Source organism: Oncorhynchus gorbuscha, linkage group LG14, assembly GCF_021184085.1.
Source record: "Oncorhynchus gorbuscha isolate QuinsamMale2020 ecotype Even-year linkage group LG14, OgorEven_v1.0, whole genome shotgun sequence".
In the NCBI taxonomy this organism is placed as follows: Eukaryota; Metazoa; Chordata; class Actinopteri; order Salmoniformes; family Salmonidae; genus Oncorhynchus; species Oncorhynchus gorbuscha.
Genome location: NC_060186.1, coordinates 31748567 through 31776371, shown reverse-complemented (window position 1 = coordinate 31776371; position 27805 = coordinate 31748567). Strand labels below are relative to the sequence as shown.

Here is a 27805-nt window from a genome sequence, read left to right as displayed (position 1 = left end):
ACCTCCCCGATAGTTATTTTCCCTCGTCAGGATCAGAAAGTAATAAACACCGCTCAGGCGTTTCTTTTAAGAATGCTGAATTACTTTCATTATATTGTAGGACACTAGATACGGCTGAACCTCAGACTGGTGACAAGACAACACCATAGTTAAATTCGTTTAAATTACACAATTTATCTTGTTTGAGCGGCTTGTGTTGAAGTTGACAGTTTCCTCTTTTGCAGTTACACAATACAACGGACCTTTCTTTTTCAGAGACTGATTCTCGGCAGTTAAGGTGAGTGATATTCACATTCGATTCCGTGAAGTTTTGTGTATACAAAACTACTACCAATTGCGCTTCCTGGGTATTCACAACTCCCTGTCGATTAACCAAGGGTGTATTAATTAGGCCGATTATGTTGCAAAACGTTTCTTAAAGGGAAGCCAACTGAACGAAACGGGGAGGGTCCTACCTGAATTTGCCCCTCGTGTTAGTTGCAAAATTGTCTCCCATTTTAATTTACAAAAAGGAATGCAATTGTTTGAACTAATGATTACACCCCTGTTTGCCGGAGGTGCTGTTTTTTATTTTTTCAGTGTGGATCGCTGGCCTAGTTAGTTTACATAACCCTAGCTGATTTTTGGAAATTAGCTTGTCAATTTAAAAAAAATACCATTTAGATTTACTGTCGATTGACTGTAGGCTTGGAACGTATCATATAATGGAAAGTATATTTAAACAATTTCCCAACGTTGGTTTGTTGTAGTTCCTCAGGAAGGTCAGTTCAGTTTCTCTTAGCCTGAAGACCCACCATTTGAGACAAATCCCCATCAGACATTCAGTATGCTAACGTTAGTTTGTGTAAATATATTGTTTGTGTTTTTCATTTCAATACTAATGCAATTCACACGTGACAAACACTTGCACAATATGGCAGTGCCTAACAGACCAGCAAACCCCTTCCAGCCGAGGGCTTTGGTGGACTAAATTCGACTATTATTTACATATTGTCCATCACAAGCAATGCCTCAACAGATTGAAAATACAAGGGACAGAACCTACCAGCACCACATAAAGTAGGGTAAACGCCTTCCTTTGGATACCCTTTCTCCACCTCCTACCGCCAAAAGGACCAACAAAATATACAACCAGTACATGGGGCAGCAGGTAGCCTAGCGGTTAAGAGCGTTGGGCCAGTAATCAAAAGGTCTCTGGTTTGAATCGCCGAGCCGGCAAATTTTTAAATCTGCCGTTCTGCCCTTGAGAAAGTCAGTTAATCCCCAACAACAATCTCTCTGATTCAGAGGGGTTGGGTTAAATGTGGAAGACAAATTTCAGTTGCATGCATTCAAATACAAAGTTATTGGTCACATGTGCAGAATACAACTGGTGTAGACTTGACAGTGAAATGTTTACTTAGTTGTGCAACTGACTAGGTATCCCAATTCCTTAAAGTAAATGTAATTGTAGTCAATATTCTGCCTTGTAGAGACTTGCATCTTTTTTAGTGACTTCTTTCAGACTAATATTCATGGTGTTACCATTGTAACAGTCTGATGTTTAGGCAAAGTTCCTCTCTGCTTACCTCATGTCAAAATAAATGTTCCCCACAAGTTCTTGCTTTTTGTGCATGTTTTTTTAATTACATTTTTGACATGAAGTAAGCAGAGAGGAAGTGGGTCTACAACAGACCCAGATTTGCTAAGTCTGTTTATATTCTATTCAGTTTTTTTTCTCACCCCCCTGCATAAGGACCAACCCTACGGACAATCGTCAGAGTAAGTTGAAATTGCATTTTGGCGGACTATTGTGTTTTTTTGCAAGTTAATTCCGATCAACGCTAGTGTGTAAATACGTGTGTTTCTAAAAGCAGCTAACTTCACCCTACCCCTTGTCATGACCAGATGTTCACTGGTGATTCTGCCTGGTCTGTTCTGCAATTTACAGTGACAAGAAAATGTATGTGAACCCTTTGGAAATACCTGGATTTCTGCGTAAATTTATCATTAAATGTTATCTGATCTTCATCTAGGTCACAACAATGGACACGCAAACAATTATACGTTTTCATGTCTTTATTGAACATACTGTGTAAACATTCATAGTGCAGGGTGGAGAAAGTATGTGAACCCTTGGCTTTAATAACCTCAGCCAAACGTTTTCTGTAGTTGTGGATCAGACCTGCACAATTGTCAGGAGGAATTTTGGACCATTCCTCTTTACAAAACTGTTTCAGTTCAGCAATATTCTTGGGATGTCTGGTGTGAACTGCCGTCTTGGTGTCATGCCACAGCATCTCAATCAGGTTGAGGTCAGGACTCTGACTGGGCCACTCCAGATGGCTTATTTTCTTCTGTTGAAGCCATTCTGTTGCTGATTTACTTCTGTGATTTGGGTGGTTGTCCTGTTGCATCACCCAACTTCTGTTGAGCTTCAATTGGCGGACAGATACCTTAACATTCTCCTGCAAAATGTCTTGATAAACTTGCGAATGAATATTTCTGTCGACGATAGCAAGCTGTCCTTGCCCTGAGGCAGCAAAGCAGTCCCAAACCATTATGCTCCCTCCACCATACTTTACAGTTGGGATGAGGTTTTGATGTTGGTGAGCTGTGCCCTTTTTTCCTTCCAAACAACTCAACTGTAGTTTCATCTGTCCACAGAATATTTTGATAGCGCTGTGGAACATCCAGGTGCACTTTTATAAAACTTCAGACCGCAGTGGCTTCTTCTGTGGTGTTCTCACATGGACTGGCTTTTGGAGGAGTCATTAGCCTAGGGGTTCACATACTTTTTCCAACCTACACTGTGAATGTTTAAATGATGTATTCAATATAGACCAGAAATACAATTTGTGTTATTAGTTTAATCACACTGTTTGTCTATTGTTGTGAAGATGAAGATCAGATCCAATTTGACCAATTTATGCAGAAATCCAGGTAATTCCAAAGGGTTCACCTATTTTTTTTTTTCTTGCCACTGTAACATCCTGGAGCTCAGTGTCAGATAGCTTAGAATGTGCGTGTAGGATTATTCCACGATTCTCTGCTATCACAGACCTGTCAATCTCTTTTTCTCTCTCCCCTAAACACTGTTACACACACTCACTGCAATCTGCACAGCAACAGACCTGGCAATCTCTAACACACATTTAGGGCAGTTCTGGACTGTTTTTCGACAGTGCATTCTCACATAGCCTTGCTAATCCCATCCCTATGGTCACACTGTTTGAAGTCCTGCATTCAAGTAGGCCTTTCTATATTTTTGGTTGAGGGCTCCTGACTGGCTAGATCTGTACAACCAATCTGTCCATAGAACCCCAGCGGAGATTAACGTTGATTTGACTGTTTAATTGTAATCCAAAATGGAAATAGTGGATTCAATCCGGCGCCCTTGTTGAGTTTAAGACACGGTTACAACGCACACTATAGAACAAAATAAATGGCAACTGTCGCCTTATTGCGCACCTGATGCTGGCTATTTCATTGGAAATTAAAGGGGAAGCGCAACGACTAGACTGAATGAGACTGTTCTGAATTAATTTGTGACGTCACACTACTCATGCTGAAATAACAGCTAAAATAATGTACATAAAAAATAATGATTATTATTTACACATTTCTATCCAGTGTTCACATTCAACATCCTTATCTGTCAGAACTTTAACAAGAACTTTAGCAAGTATCCAGAAAGTAGGTGTTGCCTTCCTGGTTCAACCAGATGCCCAGTTTCCTCCACATCCACTCTGAACAGACTGGAGAAGAGAGACAATGAGACTGCTCTGTAGCCTATTCTTCATTCTGGGACAGAGTCAATGACTGAGTCCCTAATGGCCCCCGGTTTCCTATATAGTCTACTACATTAGACCAGAGTCTCATTACATTTGATTTCGTTTACTTTCGACAACCCTGTTTGTAAGCTTTTAAATGATATCAAAATGGTGGGGAATGCAAAATGGGTCAACTTTGAGCACCTCTATCTACTAAATGTTTTAGCATTGTTAGGTTCTAAATGAACCCGTTAACACTCACGGACGACTAGTAAAGCTTAAACCAAGTTTATTCACCTATTGGGTCATACAGCTGTATAAGACAAATACATGGTTCCACCAGTGGTAGTGTATACAGTTGAAGTTGAAGTTTACATACACCTTAGCCAAATGCATTTAAACTCAGTTTTTCACAATCCCTGACATTTAATCCTAGTAAACATTCCCTGTTTTAGGTCAGTAGAATCACCACTTTATTTTAAGAATGTGAAATGTCAGAATAATAGTAGAGATTTATTTCAGCTTTTATTTCTTTCATCACATTCCCAGTAGGTCAGAAGTTTACATACACTTAATTAGTATTTGGTAGCATTGCCTTTTAAATTGATTCACTTGGGTCAATGTTTTCAGGTAGCCTTCCACATGCTTCCCACAGTAAATTGGGTGAATTTTGGCCCATTCCTCCTGACACAGTTGGTGTAACGGAGTCAGGTTTGTAGGCCTCCTTGCTCGCACATGCTTTTTCAGTTCTGCCCACACATTTTCTATAGGATTGATGTCAGGGCTTTGTGATGGCCACTCTAATACCTTGACATTGTTGTCCTTAAGCCAGTTCCACAACTTTGTAAGTATGCCTGGGGTCATTGTCCATTTGGAAGACTCATTTGCGACCAAGCTTTAATTTCCTGACTGTCTTAAGATGTTGCTTCAATATATCCCAAAATTTTCCTGCCTCATATGTATTTTGTGAAGTACACCAGTCCCTCCTGCAGCAAAGCACCCCCACATCATGATACTGCCACCCCTGTGCTTCATGGTTAGGATGGTGTTCCTTGGCTTGCAAGCCTCCCCCTTTTTCCTCCAAACATAACGATGGTCATTATAGCCAAACGGTTCTATTTTTGTTTCATCAGACCAGAGGATATTTCTCCAAAAAGTACGATCTTTGTCCCCATGTGCAGTTGCAAACTGTAGTCTGGCTTTTTTGTTTATGGTGGTTTTGGAGCCGTGGCTTCTTACTAGCTGAGTGGCCTTTCAGGTTATGTCGATATAGGACTCGTTTTTACTCTGGATATACTTTTGCATCTGTTTCCTCCAGAATCTTCACAAGGTCCTTTGTTGTTCTGGGAATGATTGGCACTTTTCGCACCAAAGTACATTAATCTCTAGGAGACAGAACGCGTCTCCTTCCTGAACGGTATGACGGCTGCGTTGTCCCATGGTGTTTATACTTGCCTACTATTGTTTGTACAGATGAACATTGTACTTTCAGGTGTTGGGAAATTGCTCCCAAAGATGAACCAGACTTGCGGAGGTCTACAAAAACAAAAATTCGGAGGTCTTGGCTTTTTTTTTTTTTACCATGTCAAGCAAAGAGGCACTGAGTTTGAAGGTAGGCCTTGAAATGCATCCACAGGTACACCTCCAAATGATGTCAATTAGCCTATCATAAGCTTTAAAGACATGTAATAATTTTCTGGAATTTTCCAAGCTGTTTCAAGGCACAATCAACTTAGTGTATGTAAACTTCTGACCCACTGCAATTGTGATACAGTGAAGTAATCTGTCTGTAAACGATTGTTGGAAAAATTACTTGTATCATGCACAAAGATGTCCTAAGCGATTGCCAAAACTATAGTTTAACAAGATATTTGTGAAGTGGTTGAAAAACGAGTTTAACCTCTTACTCCTACCCGACACGCAGGCGTCCCATCTAGACATCTGGAAATGCAAATGCGCTACGCTAAATGCTAATAGCACTCGTTAAGACTCAAACGTTTTTTTCCCCGTTTAAAATCGGTCCATATATAGCCTAGGTATCGATCTATGAAGACTGTGGTCAAGGAAAAAAACAGCTTTTTATAACGCAACGTCATTTTTTAAAATTAAAAAAGTCGACGATAAACATTCACAAAACACTTCGAAATACTTTTGTAATGCAACTTTAGGTATTAGTAAACGTTAATAATCGATCAAATTGATCACGAGGCGATGTATATTCTATAGCTGTACGTCTGGAAATAATGTCCGGGTAAATCTCAACCAAAATACCTGGTCGGAGACCGGAAGAAATGCGCTGCCTCGTGTCAGTTTGACCAAGAAACAAATCGTAGGCAAATGAAAAGACCGTTGACATCGTGTGGAAGCTGTAGGTATTGCAACCTCGTCCCCATTTAATGTGGTTCCCATTCAACAACACGTTCAAGTGGCGCATGGATATATTTTCCCATTTTCAGTGATCAGATTTTCAAGCGCTTTTCGATGAAATGCACGTTGTTATAGTCACAGCCGTGATTTAACCAGTTTTATAAACGTCTGAGTGTTTTCTATCCACACATACTAATCATATGCATATACTATATTCCTGGCATGAGTAGCAGGGCGCTGAAATGTTGCGCGATTTTTAACAATGTTTGAAAAAGTAGGGGGGTAGGAGTAACAGGTTAATGACTCCAACCTAAGGTTATGTAAACTTCCGTCTTCAACTGTATATACCCCAATTTGGGGTCGAATCTCCTCCTCTCTAAACATTGTCTTTTCTAGGCAGGAAGTTAAGTAATACGGGCAATAAACTGTTCCTTCTTCCTTAACCTCTTTAGGATAGGGGACGCTCACATCCCACTTGGCCAAAAACCAGGTAAATGCAGCACGACAAATTCAAATAAATTAATTTAAAAATCTAACTTTCATTAAATCACACATGTAAAATACTCAATTAAAGCTACACTCGTTGTGAATCCAGCCAACATGTCAGATTTTAAAAAGGCTTTTAGGCGAAAGCATAAGAAGCTATTATCTGATGATAGCACAATAGTAAACAGAGGGTAGAATATTTCAACCCTGCAGGCGCAACATAAAAAGCAGAAATAAAATATAAAACATGCCTTACCTTTGAGCTTCTTTTGTTGGCACTCCAATATGTCCCATAAACATCACAATTAGTCCTTTTGTTTGATTAATTCCGTCCATATATATCCAAAATGTCAATTTGACATGTTTGATCCAGAAACAAAAACAGCTTCCAAAATGTGAAACGTCACTACAAAATATTTTAAAGGTTGCCTATGAACTTCGAAATATTTTGGCAAACCTACTTTTGTAATACAACTTTAGGTATTTTTAAATGTTAATAATCGATCAAATTGAATACGGGTCTGTTTTCAATAGAGGACGAGAGGAAACTAACGCTACTTTTCATGTCTTGGCCAACTCAAGTGTTACTCAGGTCCTAGATGTCATATTTTTATTTTTTCATCTAGAGGGTGGATCAGCTTAATATTGTGGAAAGAATTTAGCTTCCAATGTAATTGTCTGCATCATTTACAATCCCCCTTTTTTTGTGTGTGTATATATATATATATTATTTATTATTATTATTCCCCGCAAACCCTTCCGCCGATCCCCCAATTGGAGTAAACTAATAAACACTTCTGCTTCTACCTTCAATCCATACATCTTATACATACTCTACAGACGGTCTACTTTACAATAGTTCTCTCTTGTTTGTTCTTAGTCCCTCCTCTACAGATCCCGTATGTTTTACATTGTTTATCTTTTTATTAGTCCCACCCTTCAGCTCCACTCAACCTCTCCCATCTGTCTCTCAACATCATCCATTTCGGATTTCTACTTGCCATATATTTTTCAACTGTGCTGTGATGCTTCACAAAATAATTGAACCTTCCTATTCTCATAGCTTCTACAGATTGTAGATTAAAACATTTTTTTGCTAAAATAATTATTATATTATTTATTGATTGACTATGGCTTTTCAAATCACCCAGTATTGCTATCTGTAGTGTTAGTTCTAGGCAAATGTTGCAATTCTTCAGCCATTCCTGGACCTGTGACTAAAAATGAGCTACATATGGACAATACCAAAATAAATGATCTAATGACTCCGCCTCCTCACAGCAGAATCTGCAGAGCTGGGAAGATTGTATCCCCCATATATATAACATTCTATTAGTTGCAAGAATTTTGTATAGTAATTTATATTGAAAAATGTGAAATTTTGAATCCGGCGTTTTGCGTATCAATTTATAAAACATGTGCCATGGAATTGCAAATCTCTTCCCAACTATTTAGCAATTTATATGGCACAGCTGTCATTTTTGTGGTCCTTAAATGAAATTGGTATATGTTTTTATTTATCACACTTTTCTTTAACCATTTATGTTCTTTAATACAGGGCCGACATACAAGTTCCTTACTTTTTTCCCTATCTATTTGCCTCTTCCATTTTTGTGGTTATGCTGCAATTAATTGGTTGTCATTTTGGGCAGAGCAGACATTTCCATATGTCTGTGTTGGCTGCATGTGCGACATCATAAATAGGACTGTTGGAGTTATCATTCACTAAATGTATACCTTTTATAAAAAATATTTCTTCGATAAATAGTTTTTAAAAAATCAATTAGTAGATTTGAATTTAACCACAATATTTGTTCTGTCCTTTCAGGTGGATTAAACTGAAATTGCAACCAACTTTCTAAGGCTTGTTTAAAAAAATAAAGATATTTTGCAGATTATTTCCTTTTCAAACAACCGAAAGTGAGCAGGTGTAAGGGGGAAAAGGCCCTTCCTGAATATAGGATGAGACATTCGTACCAATTGACTAGAGAACCAGTTTGGATTTTAAGTATAACTTTTGTATGACTGATGCCTTTAGTGAGAGGTCTAATGCTTTAATATTTAATTTATGCCCACTGAATTCATATTCGTTATATAAATAGGCCCTTTTAATTTTCTGGTTTGCCGTTCCAAATAAAATTGAATATTTTGTTCATATAATTTAAAAAGCAGGCAAAACCATAAGCAAACAGGTAAACTGTGATATAATTAGAGTTAATCAGGGTGATTTTTTTCACAAATAGACAGGTATTTTTCTTTCCATGGTAGCAAGATCTTAGTTATTTTGAACTTTCTATAAAAATGTATTGGAGTGAAATTATTTCTTTCCTTTGGGATTTGTATACAGAGTATGTCTACATCTCCGTCAGACCACCCAATTGGCAAACTACATGGTAATGTAAATGTGATTTTCTTTTTTTTTTGTGATCCAATACGTAATATGGTACATTTATCATAATTTGGTTTTAATCCAGACAGGATAGCAAAAGTATCTAGATCCTCTAAGAGGCCGTGGAGAGACTCCAATTGTGGTTTAAAAAAAAACATGAATCATCAGCGTACAATGACACCTTAGATTTTAGGCCTAAATGGCATACTTCTTCATTGCACAAATGAATAACCTCAACCAAATGCCTAAGACTGGTGACATCCAGTGGAAGCGGTAGGAACTGAAAACGGCTTCCTAAGAAATATAATTTGTCAACGAGAACTCTATTCAGAGACCTAAGAATCTGAACTGTTAGTCCTCTGGGTTTTGCCTGCTACATAAGTTCTGTTATACTCAGATATGATTCAAACAGTTTTAGAAACTTCAGTGTTTTCTATCCAATAATATGCATATCTTATATTCTTATTCTTGGCATGAGCAGCAGGAATTTGAAAATCGCCACGCTATTTATCCAAATGTGAAAATGCTGCCCCCATACCTTAAGAAGTGAACTATTTCCATTGATCGTTAATTCTAGCCCTTTTGTCCTCTGCGTTGTGTATTTATCTTTGACATATTCTTACATATTAATCGTACAGTGTCCAACAATCCATGTATTGATGCGATTTAACATTAAAATTATCACGACATTGTTGTCTTAAGCTATCATCTAGTGTTCTCGACTAACCTCCCTCTGAGGACACTTAAATATAAGGTTACTTAAAGATAAGGTTTCTAGGGAGGACAAACCCTCCCAAGGCCCAATAAATTTGAACAGTGCACCCACCCCTCACAGTTTGAAACTAGCGCTCTTTCTCGCTTTGTCCGAATCATAATTAAAATTTTTGATCTATTATCCAACCCAAATTGTGAATGACAGTTGTTAGCGCTTCACTTTGAGTCTACCACTTGAATTCAAGCTTCTCAACCTAGCACAAATAATGACGGTTAGAATGTACATTTAGAAACGGGAACTTTTTATTACTGGTAATAGCTCTTCTCTTTACAACCTCCCATTTGTCCCGGTTTTCCTGTCGCAAGTGGCATGGTAATGAAAGATTGATATCTCAATGCAGTCTTGGTCTAAATTTGTATGAATTTCAGTGTGCATTCCTCCCCAATAAACCTAACACCGCAACTAAACAATTATGGGCATGGTTGACCCCCCCCCCCCCCCGGCACTTATCCTTCCAGCGTGTCTTCATTGGTTCTTCTTCAGATAGCTTTATTTAATCTTCCCAACGGCACATATGTAACTCTTGCCTGTCACATTTGATGGTCCTTGATAATGTCCCGGTTTCAATATCCAAATAAAATGTTTTTCCCAAATACACAAGTCTCTCACCTGAGCTGCCATCACCCTTCTGTCTGGTCCATTTCTCCCACCAGTACACCAGGAGCATGAGAGAAGTTTGAATGAGATCTCTCTCCATGGTGCACTCCTGCCGCCCGTACCCAGGTTGATGGCTCGGACTCCAGTGTTAAAAGTCAGTCGTATTGAAAGCCTTTGTCGCTCTTTCTTCAGCCGGTTAGGGAGGGTTTCGACCGATTTCAAGTTTTCATAAAAATAGGAAATCGGTATTTTTGGACACCGATTTGGCTTATTTGTTTTTACAACTTTTATTTAACTAGGCAAGTCAGTTAAGAACACATTCTGATTTTCAATGAAGGCCTAGGAACGGTGGGTTAATTGCCTTGTTCAGAGGCAGAACGACATATTTTTACCTTGTCAGCTCGGGGATTCAATCTTGCAACCTTACAGTTAACTAGTCCAATGCTCTAACCACCTGCCTTACATTGCACTCCACGAGGAGCCAGCCTGTTACGCGAATGCAGTAAGGAGCCAAGTTAAGTTGCTAGCTAGTCAGCCACCGATTGTGCAAGTTCTCCCACTTAAAAAGATGAGAAGCCTGTAATTTATCATAGGCACACTTCAACTATGACAGACAAATGAGAGAAAAAAATCAAGAAAATCACATTAGGATTTTTTATGAATTTATTTGCAAATTATGGTGGAAAATAAGTATTTGGTCACCTACAAACAAGCAAGATTTCTGGCTCTCACAGACCTGTAACTTCTTCTTTAAGAGGCTCCTCTGTCCTCCACTCGTTACCTGTATTAATGGCACCTGTTTGAACTTGTTATCAGTATAAAAGACACCTGTCCACAACCTCAAACAGTCACACTCCAAACTCCACTATGGCCAAGACCAAAGAGCTGTCAAAGGACACCAGAAACACAATTGTAGACCTGCACCAGGCTGGGAAGACTGCATCTGCAATAGGTAAGCAGCTTGGTTTTAAGAAATCAACTGTGGGAGCAATTATTAGGCAATGGTAGACATACAAGACCACTGATAATCTCAGTGTTTGGAGGACAAAGAATGCTGAGTTGCATCCAAAGAACACCATACCTACTGTGAAGCATGGGGGTGGACACATCATGCTTTGGGGCTGTTTTTCTGCAAAGTGACCAGGAGGACTGATCCGTGTAAAGCAAAAAATGAATGGGGCCATGTATCGTGAGATTTTGAGTGAAAACCTCCATCCATCAGCAAGGGCATTGAAGATGATACGTGGCTGGGTCTTTCAGCATGACAATGATCCCAAACACACCGCCCGGGCAACGAAGGACGAATGTAAGAAGCATTTCAAGGTCCTGGAGTTGCCTAGCCAGTCTCCAGATCTCAACCCCATAGAAAATCTTTGGAGAGAGTTGAAAGTCTGTGTTGCCCAGCAACAGCCCCAAAACATCACTGCTCTGGAGATCTGCATGGAGGAATGGGCCAAAATACCAGCAACAGTGTGTGAGAACCTTGTGAAGACGTTTGACCTCTGTCATTACCAACAAAGGGTGTATAACAAAGTATTGAGAAACTTTTGTTATTGACCAAATACTTATTTTCCACCATCATATGCAAATAAATTCATTAAAAATCCTACAATGTGATTTTCTGGAGAGAAAAAAATCAAATTTTGTCTGTCATAGATGAAGTGTACCTATGATGAAAATTACAGCCCTCATCTTTTTAAGGGGGAGTACTTAACTAAATACTTTTCCCCCCACTGTATCGATGCGGTGCACATCAGTGAAAAGGACTCTCGTTGCTCCAACGTGTACCTAACCATAAACATCAATGTCTTTCTTAAAATCAATACACAAGTATATATTTTTTAACCTGCATATTTAGTTAAGTATTTCCTTTTCACTTTTCTTTTTTGTCCTTCAAAAACCATTTAAAAACATTTCAATCATTCTGCATTCCAAATTTAATAGACCCCACACAATAAATCAAACACAGTATTGACACCAATAACAAATATGACCACAACTTATTTAGCACGTACTACCCTTAGACACGGCAACCTGTATCTTGCCACCGAGTCGTCTCTTTTCCCTGTGATTTTTCCATAACCACTACTCCCTTCATGTCCATGTACAAAACATTTTTTCAAGTTAATTTGAGGTTTGGTAACCCAAATGCTGTCTCTTGACAGAATTGCTTCTTTAAACTCTACTAACAATTACTCACACTTAACTCCGCTATAATTCCTCGTGACTCCTCCTCCCCCCTTTCATCCATTCTATAAATCTATTTCAGAATAAGATGTCTCACAAGATTTTAAAATTTTTAAGTTTTCTGAGTTTGGACAGATTTCATTCATTATTTTTTTAGAATCCATTCCCTTGATTTATTGATTATTCAACCCCAAATTAATTTTTCCTGTGGCAAATTCAGACAATTTCTCATAAGGAATCTGCGATATTGGATCCCTGGCATCTAACTTCTTGATGCACCCATCCCGTTAGCGGGATCACTTTCGTCAACATCTGCTGAATTGCAGAGCGCCAAATTCAAATGAAATGACTAAAAATATTTAATTTTCATGAAATCACAAGTGCAATATGGCACAACACAGCTTAGCTTGTTGTTAATCCAGCTGTCGTGTCAGATTTAAAAAGTCTTTCAGCGAAAGCATACCAAGCGTTTATTAAGGACATGTCTCTCAGTAGACAAGACATTAAACACCTCGCAGCCAAGTATATTGGTCACGGAAGTCAGAAAAGCAATCAAATAAATTGCTTACCTTTGATCTTCGGATGTTTGCACTCACGAGACTCCCAGTTACACTAAATGTTCCATAAAGATGATTTTTATATCCAAAATACCTCCATTTGGTTGGCGTGTTATGTTCATAAATCCACAGGCTCGAATGGTCACGATATCGCAGACAAATTCCAAAAAGTATCCGTAAAGTTCGTAGAAACATGTCAAATGTTTTTTATAATCGATCCTCAGGTTGTTTTTACAATATATAATCGATAATATTTCAACCGGGACTGTGTAGCTTCTTCAATGGGAGAGAGAGGTAGAGAAATGTCTGCTACAAGCTGTTGCGCATGCAAAACGCTGCTGGCACCCAGCCATACAATGACGCGATGTGATCTTTCTCATTTTTCAAAATAAAAGCCTGAAACTGTCTAAGGACTGTTCGCTCCATTTAAAGGGATATAAAGGGTGTGAAGGCAGGCAATGGAACAGAGAGCTTTCAGGAAAAACAATATCAGTTCTGTTATACTTACAGACTATATTTTGACAGTTTTAGAAACTTTAGAATTTTCTATCCTAATCTTACAATTATATGCATATTCTAGATTCTGGGCCTGAGAAATGGTGTTTCATTTGGGTACGTTTTTCATCCAAACATCAAAATACTGCCCCCTACACTCAAGAGGTTAAAATGTTGTTCTTTAAAATGTGGGCTCCTACATCTCCCTTCACGTAGAAACTGTAATCTCTATGAACCACTATCGATCGAACCGTGGCCATACACTGCAATGTACCATTTTCCTGTCCTGCTTTCAAGAGGATTTGTTGCTGCTCTTTTGAAAAAGATGCAAATGCTTGCATGGCCACATTTCCTCCAAATGAAGCAGGCTCCATTCTACACTCATTCTTCCAGTGACCAATGGTCCCATATCTAATCTCCCTACGCTTTTATGTTTCTCGCTACGTTGCTTTGTCTTACCTTGGCCATTGAAACCACTGTTAGTGACTCACTGTGGACATATTAACCCTTCGCACGTCTGCAAAGTGAGTGGAGTTACACTGCCTTTCAAAGGTTTGGGATCACTTAGAAATGTCCTTGTTTTTGAAATAAAAGCACTTTTTCCATTAAAATAAGATCAAATTGATCAGAAATACAGTATAGACATTGTTAATAAATAAATTACTTTGTTAATAGTAAATTACTAGTAATTTATAGTAAATTACTATTTGAGCTGGAAATGACTTTTTTTTTTTTTTTTTTTTACTGTATTCCATATCTTCATAGGTGTACTGCGGCCCATTATCAGCAGCCATCACTCCTGTGTTCTAATGGCACGTTGTTAGCTAATCCAAGTTTACCATTTTAAAAGGCCAATTTTTTTTTTGTAACAGTATTTTTATTGAAATTTCACAATTTTCACCCATATTAAGAGATACAGAGACAAAGCACACAGAACAAAAAGTAAAACAGCCCCCACTTACCCATATTTACGTGCATATACATACATACATACATACATACATACATACATACATACATACATACATACATACATACATACATACATACATACATACATACATACATACATACATACATACATACATACATACATACATACATACATACATACATACATACATACATACATACATACATACATACATACATATACACACACCTATGCATACATACACGCACGCACGCACCCACCTATACATACGTACACCATTTCTCTTCCCGCTCTGTGCCTCTCTCACCCCATCACCATCATTGCGTCTCTCAATACATACATTTTAAACAAACTTACAAACAGAAATTTAAACAAAAAAGCTCAGTTTAAACCAAGAGGTTAGGTTCCACACATGGAACGTACAGTGTAGTTCTGAAATGCATAGATCCCCGCCATTCTAAGAGAAACCTTGCAGCATAATAGTTGATACCTCAGGTTCTAGATAATTTAGATAAGGTTCCCATACTTTGTAGAACTGGTCTGTTTTAGAATGCAATGTACATGTCAGATATTCCAGAGGCACCCATTCAAATAGTATCTTATGCCAGTCTTTAATAGAAGGAACCTTATCACTAATCCACTGTAAAAGGATGTTTTTCCTCGCTGCGAAGGTAAGGATGTTGTAAAGCCTCCTTTTACAGACCGAAGTAACATGCCTACTAGGGAGACCCAACAGTAAAGAAACTGGGTCCAATTCTAGATCAACCCCTAGGATCTTTTCAATTTCTTGCAGGACACCAGACCAGTATCTTTGTATTTTGGTACATGACCATAAACAATGTGTTAGGGTGCCTGTATCAGTTTTGCATTTAAGACACTGAGGGGAAGAGGAAGTGGGGCTAAAAGCATGTCTGCGATTTGGGGATATATGCAATCTGTGTATTATTCTTAATTGGATTGCTCTAGTACGGTTACATATAGATATTGTTTTTGCATATCTCCAAATGTCCTCCCACATCTCTTCGTCAATAGTAACAGACAATTCTTTCTCCCACACTTGTTTCACCCTCTGTGTGTTGACAGCAGAAAAGGACCTTAAAGTATCATAAAACAGACTTACAGACATCTTCCTTTGTGGGAAAAAAGCATTCTTTCAATGACAGACACATCAGGGTTACCAATTAAGGTGGTGCTCTCCAGAATATAATGTCTTACTTGTAGGAAGCGGAAAAAGTCCTGCTTTGGGAGTCGATATTTCTCAACCATCTGCTCAAATGACAACAAAATCTTATCAGCAAATAAGTCGTTTAGCCTGCGTATGCCCTTATTAAGCCATAAGTTAAAGCCAGCATCCAGCAATCCTGGGCTGAAATCTGGGTTGTTAAGAATTGGGGTAAGAGCAGAGGTTAGTTTGGACCTTCCCAGGAAGCGTTGAACTGACCTCCATACTTTGAGTGTGTTAAGTGTAACTGGATTATTGCAGTGTTCTTCTACAGACTTGAAACTTCTGAAAAATAAAAGATCCTGTAAGGGTTTTTTTGAAAGAAGTCTCAATGTCTAACCAAATAGAGGAGTCATCATTTGTGATCCAGTCAGAAATATAACAAAGGTGGGCACACCATTGATAGAACTTGATATTGGGCAGGTCCAAGCCGCCCATAGAACTTGGCAGCTGCAATATTGCCATCTTAAGTCTTGGCTTGCGCTTACTCCATATAAAGGAACTTAGCCATCCATTTACATCCTTTATTACCTTATTGGAGAGTAATACTGGGATCATTTGGATTGGGTAAAGTAGTCTGGGTAAAACGTTCATTTTCAAGAGGGATATTCTACCCAACCAAGAAATGGGGAGGGAGTTCCAGCGCTCCAGATCCTGTCTTATTGTATCAAACAAAGGAACAAAATTGGCTTTGTACATTAGCTGGAATTTAGGAGTTACAAATATACCCAGATACCTGAAACCTGAGGGAGACCATTTAAAAGGGAAGGGGGGAGAAGTATTAGGTACAGAATGCAGGCTACCAAGTGGCATAGCCTCTGACTTAGTAAGGTTAATCTTGTAGCCTGAGAATCCGCTGAATAATTCAATAATATTAATAAGAGGTGTAATTGAAGTCTCGGGACTAGAGATGAATATCAGGACATCATCAGCATACAAGCTTATTTTATGGTGAACATCACCAATGAGCAGCCCCTGTATAGCAGGCGTTACCCTGATGGCCTCGGCTAGTGGTTCCATAACGAGTGCAAAGAGGAGGGGGATAAAGGACAGCCCTGTCTGGTACCTCTGTGTATAGGGAAGCTATTTGACCGTAGCCCATTAGTAAGGACAGCAGCCTGAGGATCATCATATAAAACTTTCACCCATTTTATAAAGTTGTCCCCCAGACCAAATTTATTTAGAGCAAATAATAGGTAAGACCACTCCACACGATCAAATGCCTTCTCAGCATCTAGGGAGAGCACAAGACCATCCACAGCACTTTGTTGGTAGGCTTGAATTACATTAAGAAGCCGCCTGACGTTGTTGCATGACTTGCGGCCCCTAATGAAGCCAGTTTGGTCTCCTTTCACAATTAGTGGCAATGAGTCCTCTAATCTTGTGGCTAGAATTTTAGAAAGCAATTTTCTATCCACATTCAGAAGGGAAATTGGTCTGTATGAGGAACAAGACTCTGGACATTTTCCCTTTTGAGAATAAGTGAAATGTTGGCTTCTCTCAGCGTTTGAGGGAGTTGGTCATTTGAAAATGAGTGGTTAAACATATCACGCAATGGCTCAAGGATCAGGCCATGGAACTCTTTATAGAACTCACTACAAAACCCATCTGGTCCTGGGGCCTTACCATTTTGCAGATTCTTAATTGCGAACATTATCTCTTCCTTGGTAATGGGGGCATTGAGGAGGGACCTCTGTTCTTCGGAGATAGTAGGGAGCTCAATCTTACCAAAGAAGTTCTCCATTAATTTGGGTGCATCTTTTGGCAGTTCTGAGGCATAAAGGTTTGTATAAAATTTCTTAAATGAGTCACTTATCAATTTATTTTCATATAAATGATTACCATCAGAATCAGTAATAGTAGCAATTGACTGAGAGTCAGCCCTCTTTTTAGCTAGGTATGCCAAGTACTTTCCTGGCTTATCGCCATGTTCATATAGCTTTTGCCTGACAAATCTCATTTTCTTTTCAGCGTCCTGTGTTAGGAGAGAGTCTAACGTTGATCTAATGACTGATATTTCCTTTAATAGGGCAGGAGTGGGCGTTTTAATGTAGTCCTTCTCTTTAGTTCCTAATTCACCCTCTAACATTTTTTGCTTTTCCCGCTTTTTCCGTCTCTTAGTAGCTGTGTATGACATAATCAGACCCCTGGCATACGCTTTACAGGTCTCCCAAAGGAGCGAGGGGTTATCTGTTGATTGAGAGTTAATAGAGAAAAATGCTTTAAACTCTGTTATAAAATATGATGGTCTTTAAGAATGGTTGTGTTCAACCTCCAATGTCTTGACCGATTGAATGCCCCGTTGAGTTTTATGTCCAGGATCACCTCAGCATGATCAGATATGACTATGCTTCCTATCCTAGCAGATAAAACAGACTGCAAAGACGTCCTGGGCACAAAAAAATAGTCTATTCTAGTCTGACATCCATGAGGTGCAGAGAAAAAAGTGAACTCTCTGTTGGAGGGATGGAAAGCTCTCCAGACATCCGCATACCCCAGATCATCACAAATAGCTGTAAGTGACTTTGCTTGAGGAGAGAGTGAAGCTATACCGCTGGGAGACTTATCAATAAGGGGGTTCAACAAGCAGTTAAAATCTCCTCCAACCACTGCAGTGTCTGAGTTTAATTCTGAAAAGTCTAGAAATGCTTTAGTGAGGAAATCAGGGGGGTGAGCAGGGGTGAAGTAAATATTCATTATGGAAATGTTCTGCCCTTGTAAAGTACCATTAATTATAACAAAGCGACCAAATTTATCTTTCACACAATTCAAGACCTTAAGTGGTAAGTTCTTTTTCACCAGAATTGCTACCCCTCTACTTCTGGATGTAAATGATGAGAAAAACACTTGACCAAATCCTCCTTGCTGTAATTTCAAGTGCTCCTTATCATCCAAATGGGTTTCCTGTAACAGGGCAATATCAATATTTTCTTTTTTCAAAAAAGACCATACTTTCTTCCTCTTAATGGGGTTATGGCTCCCTCTAATGTTCCACGTGCATACACGCAGTCTGTTATCTGCCATTGCATCTTGACCATTCAATATTCAGACTGGATCCTACTGTAAAAGTGGGGTGGTACCTTTTTCCATGTGTTGAACTCTCCTCCATCTCACTGAGCATAAACAAAAAATATGAACCCTGAACTTGAACTATACTGAACCCAAAAATTAAACATGTAAAGATCCAAAAGGGGGTTTTCCCACTAGCTAACATACAGGGGATTTCCACTCTCAAATGTAGACTCTTAAGTCCGCATTGCCGCTCAATAGCCTCATCCTTTATATATATGGAAAATAAAATCAATAGAAGAAGATTGAGGCTATTCCACCTAAAACCAAGCCTGGGCACCAATATGGATTCACACATATCTCAGCCTGAGCTATAGTGGCTATTACTTTAGCAAGAAAAATAATAAAGATATGAATATTACTGAGCTGGAGTACGTGAGGACTCACACCACTGTTTCATGATCAGATTCAACCAAAAATAAACAAAGTTATCCAATGCTGTGGAGGCGCAGCTTAGAGTTATTTACCCGAGAGAGTCAATAAACGCAGCAGTCTCTTCAGGTGTGTAGAGCTTTTTAGGTGATCCGTTGACCATAATCTTCAATGTGGCCGGGTACAACAGTGCGTAGTCCATCTTCATTCTCCTGAGTCGAGCCTTCGCCTCATCAAACGCTTTGCGTCTTCGTACAACCGCTGTGGAGTAATCATTGAAGAATGAGACCTTTGGACTTTTATGTTGACTACCAACAGAACCGATGTTTCTAGCCGCATCCATGACGCGCTGCTTGTCGGTGAAGTTGTGGAACTTTATAACCACCGGCCGTGGGCGCTGATTGGGGCCCGGTATCGGTGCTTGAGAGCGATGGGCTCTGTCCAGCTTCACACGACCAGCCTTAGTGTCCATTTGTAGGTAGCCAGGGATCCATTCCTCAAAGAATTTTACTGAACGTGTCCCTTCAGAATTTTCCGGGAGTCCCACAACACGAATATTGCATCTGCGTCCTCGATTATCCAAGTCGTCAATGTGCTCCGCCATTTCGCGCACCTGTTTCTCAAGTGCTTTTATCTTAGCGTCCATAGATGTAGTTGAAGTTTCCACTGCAGCAATTCTTCCTTCCGCCTCAACAACACGTTTCACAACGCTCTGTATTTCGGCTGAATGGCTTGCTATTGCTTCCAAGACCGTTCTTATTTTAGCATCGATCACTTTAGTAATGTTATCAGTCATCTTTTGAATTATCAGGTCCATTGTGCCTGGGTCCGCAATGGTGTTAGCTTCGCTAACGTTAGCTAGCTCCTCGTGCACATCCACAGGGGTGGTGGTTTTGGTCGACTTCTTAGTAGTTCTATTGGGCATGTTGTCGGAGATTTTTGCGAAATAGTCGTCAAGACTCATTATATGGTAACTTATTTAGCCAATTCTACCACTTTTTCAAGCTAGGAGATTAATGTAAGAATATAAATTTACGAATGCCACGAGAGCTCGCTGAAACACAGTGTTCTCTCTACGGCGCCATTTTGTTCCCCCCTTAAAAGGCCAATTGATCATTCGACAACCCACAGCTGAAAACTGTTGTGCTGATTTTAAAGAAGCAATAAAACTGGCCGCCTTTAGACAAGGTGAGTATCTGGAGCATCAGCATTTGGTTTCAATTACAGGCTGAAAATGGCCAGAAATGAAACTTTCTTCTGAAGGTTATTCCATGCGAGAAATTGTCAAGAAACTGAAGCTCTTGTTACAACACAGTGTTCTACTCCCTTCACAGAACAGAGCAAACTTGCTCTATCCAGAATAGAAAGGAGTGGGAGGCCCCGGTGCACAACAGAGCAAGAGTACAAGTACATTAGTGTCTAGTTTGAGAAACGGATACCTCAAGTCCACAACTGGCAGCTTCATTAAATAGTGCACGCAAAACACTCAACAGTGAAGTGGCGACGCTGGCCTTCTAGATAGAGTTCCTCTGTCCAGTATCTGTGTTCTTTTGCCCATCTTAATCTTTTCTTTTTAGTGGCCAGTCTGAGATATTGCTTTTTCTTTGCAACACTGCCTAAAAGGCCAGCATCCCGGAGTCGCCTCTTCACTGTTGATGTTGAGACTGGTGTTTTCCGACACATTGGTGCTTCTGGGTTAAGCGGGCGGGTAAAAAGAAGCGCGGCTAGGCAGCTTATGTTTTGGAGGACTCGTGACTCGACCTTTGCCTCTCCCGAGCTCTTTGGGGAGTTGCAGCGATGAGAAAGATTATACTCCCAAATTTCATGATTACAAAGGTGTAAAAAAAAAACAACACTTGGAACCTATTGTTAAATTCTAATTTGTCAGAGTAAATAACATGGACACTAGAGAAGCTTAGAGAATTACACCAAGTTTAATTCTTCCCAATGGGACGACACAGCTGTATTCAGACAAAGTTATGTTCCCATCATCACAAGTGTGTGTTACTTATATATACATACACACACACACACACACACTCCACTAGACACCCCTCCTTCTCTCCAATCCTTACATCTTATGGTTCAACAGGAATGTTGGATGTAAACCCTTATTACTCCCTTCAGGGGATCTGACCTCAACCCCTCTTTTGCCTAATCCACAGATGTCCATCCGCTTCCCCTATAGCAATCCTGTGATCTCCTCCCGTCCACCCAACACAATCCAGAGCCATCTGTCTTTCTACGGAGGCCCATTACCTCCTGACATAACCCGGTCTCTTTCACTCCTTATACACCATGTGTCTGATCTATCATGTCTACAATATCTTGATGTTCAAAGTTTACCCCGACTCCAACACTAGGAAGAAACCTGGGTAGGAACCATACTCTTGGGGGTCACCAGTCCTCTTCTGACTGTGCCGGGTGGAGATTATAAGAGTACTTTAAGATTATCAAACATTGATAGATAAGCAGCAGCATGGTCAAATAATAATCAGGGGTTGTAAAGGGTGCAACAGTTCAGCACCTCGGGAGTAAATTTCAGTTTGCATTTCGTAGCTGAGCATTCAGCGGTAGAGTGGGAGAGAGCATACTTAAGTTCACGCAGGACACCAGATAAGACAGGAGAATTGCACCAGATAGGACAGCCTAGTCTGTGTGCCTCCCGCCACATAGACTATTGCAGAATAGATACTGGAAGCTAAAACGGGGACCAGGAACACCATGGCCCCGTCCGACGTTACACCCGGAGAGGGCCATCCAGGCAGGATATAACCACACCCACTTTCCCAAAGCACTGCCCCCACACCACTAGAGTGATATCAACAGAGAAGGATGGGAGAAACTCTCCAAATACAGGTGTCAAGCTTGTAAAGTCATATTCAACAAGACTCAGGGCTGTAACCGCTGCCAAAGGTACTTCAACAACGTACTAAGTAAAGGGTCTGAGTACTTATGTAAATGTGATATTTGTATTTATTTTTTTATTAATTTGCCAAAATGTCAACCTGTTTTTTGCTTTGTTATTATGTGGTGTAGATTGATGAGGGGGGGGGGACTATTGAATCCATTTTAGAATAAGGCTGTAATGGAAAGGGGTCTGAATACTTTCCAATGCACCGTAATTTAAGAACTGGAATTAATTATAGGTCATATTTCATAAATCTTAACACTGGACAGTTACTTTGAAGTACTTATCTAATACAGAGACCACCATGTACTGTACAAAGCCTTTGTACCTAGGCCTTTCAGTAGGGAATGAACAAAAATGTATAAATTAGGCTACATGTTCTTTGTGCAAATGATTTGGGTACATATTTGTTTTGGGTGCACACTCGGCATCATCACAGAACTCTTTTTGTAGCCTAAAACTAGCTAGCAGAGTAAATATGATTGTTGCAGCTTGTGAGGATCGGCATTCGGCAGGCTTTTGATTTAGTTTAGTAGTGACTCATAGGATCTTAAACAAATTGCTTTGCATTGTAGTGTGTGGCTGAGCAAGCTGTCACTGTAGGAAAACATGGAACAGTAGCAGTTAGTGGCTTTACATGAGTGTGACAATGAGGGATAGAGGAAAGAAAGAAACTGAGTGAGGTGAGAAGAAAGGGAGAGCGTAGAGTTGATGGCATTTACAAGAAGGCAGCATAACCGTGTAGTTAGTGGCTCCCCAAATGCAGGATGTGGAATATGAATGTTGCAGAAATCCAACCGGACACGCTCTTCTGTGTCTCTTGTGCAGCTAGTTCAGTCATTCGTTGGAGGTCAATGACAGGACACATGCAGGAAGCTACAATTGTTCTGAAATTGTTCCAAAATGTAATGCATAATAATTATGTAATAACATACAACACGCTATGTGGTCACCAGAAGAAATAATATCAATTGTAAACAAAAATAAGCCTGTGTGTGTGTGTGTGTGTGTGTGTGTTGCAGGTCCAGTATGGTGGATCAAGGATATGTACAGGGCTGGCACCCAGCTGGAAAGGACCCCTCTCAGAGCCACCTGGGGGGGTTCTAGACCGCCAGCGACGACGGGTCTCTACGTTCCTCACTACGTTATTTTCTACCCAAAGGCCTCAGTCACTCTCCCTTGCCCCTCTCTCAACCCTCTAGGTCTCAACCCACAGATTTTATACCAAATCATACCCCAAGCTCTTACTCTTAACTTCAGTCCACAGCCCATAAACCTCCAGTCTAACTGACCATGAGGGGACAGAAGGTGAGCATGTTATTGGGCTGTGCTCTCCTCTGTTCTGCCTCTCTCCTCTACCTGGGCCTGAGTGGCATCGACTGCCCTCCCCCTGACCACGCCCACCGCCATACCTGGGCAGATGCCCACCTGGGCTCCACCAATCAGAGCCAAGCATCTCCCATTTACTATGGCGAGGACACACCCCTCATTTTCATTGGTGGGTTCCCTCGGAGCGGCACCACACTGATGCGGGCCATGCTGGATGCCCACAATGCAGTGCGTTGCGGGGAGGAGACACGGGTGATCCCGCGTCTTCTTGCCATGCGTGCCACCTGGAGTCGCTCGGCCAGAGAGCGGGTCAGACTGGACGAGGCCGGGGTCACTGACCAGGTGTTGGACTCAGCAGTGCGGGCGTTCTTACTGGAGGTTAGCCATGGTGTTTGTCTCTCCTGTTTGTCTTCAGGTAATCCTGAAACATAGGAAGGGTTGCCTAGGCTAGGATGCTGCAGTGTAATTCAATTGTAACTGCACCATTTTCTATAGCTTTGAGGCTGGATTCATTGCTTGATTGATTTCTTCCAACAGGTAATAATAGGTCATGGGGAGCCAGCAGCCAGGCTCTGTAACAAGGATCCATTTGCTCTGAAGTCTCTGTCCTACCTGGCCCGTATTTTCCCCCAGGCAAAGTTTGTTCTCATGCTACGGGATGGAAGGGCTACCGTCCACTCCATGATCTCACGCAAGGTAGCAACTGCTGTGGGGTGGGGGAGGGGGTTCCCTCTGCATGCTGGGGTCTGATGAGCTTCCATTCTTCCTTGCTCTTCAGACACTTCACTCTTCTCTATATTCTCTCTCTTTAACACAGACTCCTTCTCCTTCCCTTCTCTCTTCTTGCAGGTGACCATCTCTGGTTTTGACCTGACTAGTTACAGGGACTGTCTAACTAAGTGGAGCCGTGCGGTGGAGGGCATGTACTCCCAGTGCCAGGGGGCGCCTGAGGGCAGCTGTCTGCCTGTGCGCTACGAGCAGCTGGTACTGCACCCAGAGGTAGAGATGAGGAAGCTGCTGAGCTTCCTGGGGTTGCCATGGGACCCGGCCGTGCTACACCACGAAGACCTTATTGGCAAGGCCGGCGGAGTGTCGTTGTCAAAGTAAGAGAAAGAGAGAGCGAGTTTGTCTTTATGTTTTTCCAGCTGTGCGGTGCAGTATAGACCTGGGTTAAAATACTATTTGATATTTCAAATACTTTCAGTATCTGCTCATTTGCCTGGAGTGCCAAATGTACAGGGTTTTCTTTTCACCTTTTTGACTATTCTGCTTAAACAATCCCAGATAAAGTATTTTAAATGAGTTCAAATAGCATTTGAAGCCAGGTCTGGAGCTATATGTATGATGGTTTAATGGAAGGTTTAGATGAGAGACAATGTGAAGCAAGCTGTGGTAGTCAGTGAGCTGCTTTATATAATATTTCTGTCTTATGCCACGATTAAATCTTGTCACAACCATATGCACCTCTCAAAGCTAGGACAAAAATAGATGCGTGTGCGCGCACACACACGCATTGGAATTAGTCTAGACCCTTGTAGGTTGGAGAGGTCAGGTGAATCAAGTCTCGCACAAGTCTCGCACAAACACCCATACACTAATGTTATCTGTCTGATCTGTCTGATCTCCCCCTGTAGAGTGGAGCGGTCCACAGACCAGGTTGTGAACCCTGTAAACACAGACGCCCTGTCTAAGTGGGTGGGTCACATCCCCTCTGATGTGCTGCGTGATATGGATGACATTGCCCCCATGCTCGCCCGCCTCGGCTACGACCCCCTGGCAAACCCCCCAGACTACACCCGGCCAGACCCCATCATAGCCCCCAACAACTACACACTGGTGAGAGCTGACTCACCATATCATAATTTACATCCTTTCATATTTTTATTCTTATGGACAGTATCATTGTAAAGGATAAAGGGAGATGCAAACAGATGGAAAGTCTGATATCCTCATGATGCTGGGAATGTAGAACCCCAATGCTCAGTGATCATACAGTGGGGCAAGAAAGTATTTAGTCAGCCACCAATTGTGCAAGTTCTCCCACTTAAAAAGATAAGAGGCCTGTAATTTTCATCATAGATACACTTCTATGACAGACAAAATGAATTTTAAAAATCCACATTGTAGGATTTTTAATTAATTTATTTGCAAATTATGGTGAAAAATAAGTGTATGGTCAATAACAAGTTTTTCTCAATACATTGTTACATACCCTTTGTTAGCAATGACAGAGGTGAAGACTTACAGAAAACGTTTGACAAGGTTTTCACACACTGTTGCAACTCCCTCCAAATATTTTCTATGGTGTTGAGATCTGGAGACTGGCTAGGCCACTCCAGGACCTTGAAATGCTTCTTACGAAGCCACTCCTTCGTTGCCCGGGTGGTGTGTTTGGGATCATTGTCATGCTGAAAGACCCAGCCACGTTTCATCTTCAATGCCCTTGCTGATGGAAGGAGGTTTTCACTCAAAATCTCACGATACATGGCCCCATTCTTTGCTCTACACAGATCAGTCGTCCTGGTCCCTTTGCAGAAAAACAGCCCCAAAGCATGTTTCCACCCCAATGCTTCACAGTAGGTATGGTGTTCTTTGGATGCAACAATGTTTTGTCCTCCAAACACGATGAGTTGAGTTTTTACCAAAAAGTTATATTTTGGTTTCATCTAACTAAAGGACATTCTCACAATCTTCTTCTGGATCATCCAAATGCTCTCTAGCAAACTTCAGACGGAGCTGGACATGTACTGGCTTAATAAGCAGGGGGACACGTCTGGCACTGCAGGATTTTGAGTCCTTGGAGGCATAGTGTGTTACTCATGGTAGGCTTTGTTACTTTGGTCCCAGCTCTCTGCAGGTCATTCACTGTGGTTCTGGGATTTTTGCTCACTGTTCTTGTGATCATTTTGACCCCACGGGGTGAGATCTTGTGTTGAGCCCCAGATCACGGGAGATTATCAGTGGTCTTGTATGTCTTCCATTTCCTAATAATTGCTCCCACAGTTGATTTCTTCAAACCAAGCTGCTTACCTATTGCAGATTCAGTCTTCCCAGCCTGGTGCAGGTCTACAATTGTGTTTCTGGTATCCTTTGACAGCTCTTTGGTCTTGGCCATAGTGGAGTTTGGAGTGTGACTGTTTGAGGTTGTGGACAGGTGTCTTTTATACTGATAACAAGTTCAAACAGGTGCCATTAATACAGGTAACGAGTGGAGGACAGAAGAGCCTCTTAAAGAAGTTACATGGCTGTGAGAGCCAGAAATCTTGCTTGTTTGTAGGTGACCAAATACTTATTTTCCACCATAATTTGCAAATAAATTCATTAAAAATCCTACAATGTGATTTTCTGGATTTTCTTTCTCATTTTGTCTGTCATAGTTGAAGTGTACCTATGATGAAAATTACAGGCCTCAACTTAAGTGGGAGAACCTGCACAATTGGTGGCTGACTAAATACTTTTTTGCCCCACTGTAAGTAAGTAATATACTCCTGCACCACAGGAGACTGGTGAGGGAAGGACTGCTCATAATGGCTGGAATGGAGTAAGTGGAATGGTATCAAACACATGGAAACCATATCTTTATGTTTGATACCAATCCATTAATTCCGTTCCAGCTGTTACGATGAGCCTGTCCTCCCCTATTAAGGAGCCACCTGTGTCATGCACATATTTTCATATCTGCATGTGCTCTTCCTTAAAGGCTGATTTTTTTTTTCCTCAGCGTCAGAGAACAGAAACCCTACATCCCAGTTAGGTGGAGAAGGAGGTAAACACAAGGCACTTTGGACATTCTAGAACCCTCTCCAGTTCCACATTCCATGCTCCTTTCCCATTGGCTCTCAGCCCACCATCAACCCCACTAAAGAGGATTCTAAACTGCATCTGTGTTTTTGCATAGGCTAACAGTCACGGTGGCCTATGTTGTGTTATTTGAGGGTAATGAGGGCATCAAATATGGATCAGTTTATTGCTCCACAATTCTGTGGGACAGTGGATGCCACTGTGTGGGAACGCTGGTGCCTCTTCCCTTGACTCATTCTCAGGAAAGTCCCTTGTCTGAAACTCTGCCTCCTCTCCCTCCACCTAGCCCTCCATGTACCAATACTGTTGCAGTGTAATGTGAATTTGTACCACAATTGTTGAACCTGATACCATTTCTATATGCTTCTTAACTTCCTGTCACTCATCCAAAATCTGTGAACATGTTTTTGGAAAGGTGTGTGTGTGTGTGTGTGTGTGTGTGTAGGCATACATTTATATTTTTCAAGATGTCATGTTTATTTTCTTAATAAATTATTTTGTTGGAGAATTCATTCAGTATTTGTAGCTTGTTTTGTCAAAATAAATAAGGCAAATCACTGTA

At 40.7% G+C, this 27805-nt stretch overlaps 1 protein-coding gene across 1 annotated transcript; it reads left to right on the top strand.

Annotated features, from left to right (window-relative positions):
- Window positions 1-27805, top strand: tpst1l (tyrosylprotein sulfotransferase 1, like). The gene is made up of 7 exons (XM_046297779.1): window positions 1-39; window positions 225-277; window positions 23136-23820; window positions 23980-24138; window positions 24292-24545; window positions 25077-25278; window positions 27164-27805. The coding sequence occupies exons 3-7, from the start codon at window positions 23407-23409 to the stop codon at window positions 27194-27196; spliced, it is 1062 nt and encodes a 353-aa protein (XP_046153735.1). The 5' UTR covers window positions 1-39; window positions 225-277; window positions 23136-23406; the 3' UTR covers window positions 27197-27805.

Bases quoted from the DNA above. Each gene is read 5' to 3' on its own strand.
- tpst1l (XM_046297779.1), top strand. From the start codon at position 23,407: ATGAGGGGACAGAAGGTGAGCATGTTATTGGGCTGTGCTCTCCTCTGT. The intron at 23,821-23,979 runs GTTAGCCATGGT...TTCTTCCAACAG, and splicing joins TGCGGGCGTTCTTACTGGAG to GTAATAATAGGTCATGGGGA. The intron at 24,139-24,291 runs GTAGCAACTGCT...CTCTTCTTGCAG, and splicing joins ACTCCATGATCTCACGCAAG to GTGACCATCTCTGGTTTTGA.